The 2251-nt window shown below is 52.2% G+C and overlaps 1 protein-coding gene across 1 annotated transcript; it reads left to right on the forward strand.

Moving 5' to 3' along the window:
• Positions 1–304: 304 nt before the first annotated feature.
• On the forward strand, positions 305–1264 carry LOC308302914 (beta-1,3-galactosyltransferase 2-like; the record flags this gene model as incomplete). The annotated part of the gene is made up of 1 exon (XM_080747232.1): positions 305–1264. The coding sequence occupies one exon, from the start codon at positions 305–307 to the stop codon at positions 1262–1264; it is 960 nt and encodes a 319-aa protein (XP_080603358.1).
• Positions 1265–2251: the final 987 nt, after the last annotated feature.

Here is a 2251-nt window from a genome sequence, read left to right on the forward strand (position 1 = left end):
TCATTAATAAGGAAAATCATAGTTTCAGCCCTAATATGGTCAACTCATAGTGATGTTATGATGACAAGACACACTCTTCAAGAAAGATTATAAAAGAGTCTCACTGAATATCTACAGTGATATTAATCATTACCTATTGTGGAGAGCTCTTACTAATCCAGATAGATTTCGAACAGCCCATTGAAATTAAGCGACTCCTTTGATTAGACGTAGAATCCAGTCGCCGTGCCCGCTCGCAATGCGTTGGGGAAGACCACACCATCGCATGCTCTGCGTTTCACTCGCCAGTCTCCTTTTGCGCCTGATGATGTTCGGCCTTGTGGCCTCGGGAGTAGAACGTCCCATGGACCGCCCCGTGGACCACGATGGAGATAATGGGTTGGAGACGCCCCACTGGACGATGAAGAACTGGTTGGCAGAAGCTAATGCCAGCCAAGGTGGAGAGGAGAGCGGCTCCACGCTGTCTCCTGGGCCGTTCCCTTACATCATTGACGAGGCAAACAAATGCCCGACGGGCAGAGCGGCGCCGTTCTTGGTGTTGCTGGTAACCGTCGAGGCTCATAATGTGCACCGTCGAGACGCCATACGACGGACGTGGGCAAACGAGAACCAGGAGGGAGTCCTGAGGTTGTTCCTGCTGGGGGTGAAGCCGGGCGAGCAAGGGCGCCTGGAGCAGAACATCCTGGAGTCGGAGAGCCTGGAGCACCAAGACATTATTCAGCAGGACTTTGTCGACAGCTACTACAACCTCACCCTGAAAACCATGATGGGTCTTAACTGGGTGGCCACACGTTGCCCGCGGGCCAGCTTCGCTATGAAGGTCGACAGCGACGTCTTCGTCAACACGAAGTACCTCGTCCACAAGCTGCTCAGACTGAAGCCCGGGGTGAAGGACTACTTCACAGGCTTAATCGAAAGGGGCAAGGGGCCGATCCGGAACAAAAACAACAAGTGGTACATGTCCGAAGCGGAATACCCGGGTCACACGTACCCCACCTTCGCCGGAGGGCCCGGTTACGTGTTCTCCGGAGACCTGGCTGCAAAGATCTATGGCACCTCTCTGAGCACTCCACGCTTACACCTCGAGGACGTGTACGTGGGCGTGTGCCTGGACAAACTGCGGGTGGAGCTCACAACACCCCTGCCAAACGAGTTCAACCCGGACCCAGTTCCCTGGTCACGACACAGCTACAGCCGCCTGGTCACCAGCCACCAGGTTTCCCCTGACGACATGCTGGAGTTCTGGAGCCGTCTGCAGCACTAAGGTAGACCTGGCTGGGAGGAAGACAGCCCTGAGGCCGAAGAGGCTGAGATCATTCTCATAGGACTTACAGTCCCATTAAGAGCGTTGTGAACAGGCGTTTGACAGAAAGAGCCCCAAGTAACAGGATATTTTGCATGACTGCGGAGGGAAAGGCATGGCAGGCATGGCTGTTTCCAGTCAAGGTCGGCAGTAGAGGATTCCCTGCCCAATCAGTGTGGAGGATGCTCACAGCCATTGGGATGACCAGGAGGGAGAGAAGGACAGAAGCTTGAAGGAGAGGTGTAGCGGCAGAAAGAGCCTCTTGTTGGTTATGGAGCAGGAGAGAACCTTGAGAGGGGAGTTAAGGAGGAGGATTTAGCCACCACTGCTGACCCATCATCAGGAGGGTGTTGCGCTTTGTGTGGGGCTGACCCAAATAGTTCGAATATTCAAAGCTTCGTTCAATTGCACCGGTTTCCAAGGTGAAAAATAAAGCTAGACTATAATAATACCACAGGAAAAAAACTGGATTTTACATCATCGCAACATGAGATCCTTGTCCGCTTCCTGTAAATCTTTCCTGCAGAAATGCCTGTGTCTCGGCTCCGGTGCTTGCATTGCATGTTTGGGCGAGAAACGCTGTATTCAACGGCTCATAACTAGAGAACCGGCAGTCGAAATGACTCGCTTTTCGCTGAAGCCGTACAGTAAGATCCATCTAAAAGTACCACACAGCTGACGAGTATCGCGTCTGTCCACAAAAGAGAAACTCATGGGTAGAGCGTTGAGGCACTGCTGTTTACAATGCAATGCAATGAAAATATCAACAGGAGTTATTACTATGGATCCACCTGCCAAATGATGAAGTTGACCATGATGCCCCGAGCGTGTACTACTGTGCTGAAGTTCTGACACATGAAAGCTCAACGCTAGTGAAAACTAGAGCTGCACTCTGTTGAGGCGCCTCAACAGAGTGCCTTGTGCGCCTTGTGCACAAGCAGGCCATAC

Source organism: Nannobrachium achirus (assembly GCF_963921795.1).
Source record: "Nannobrachium achirus genome assembly, chromosome: 18".
NCBI lineage: Eukaryota > Metazoa > Chordata > Actinopteri > Myctophiformes > Myctophidae > Nannobrachium > Nannobrachium achirus.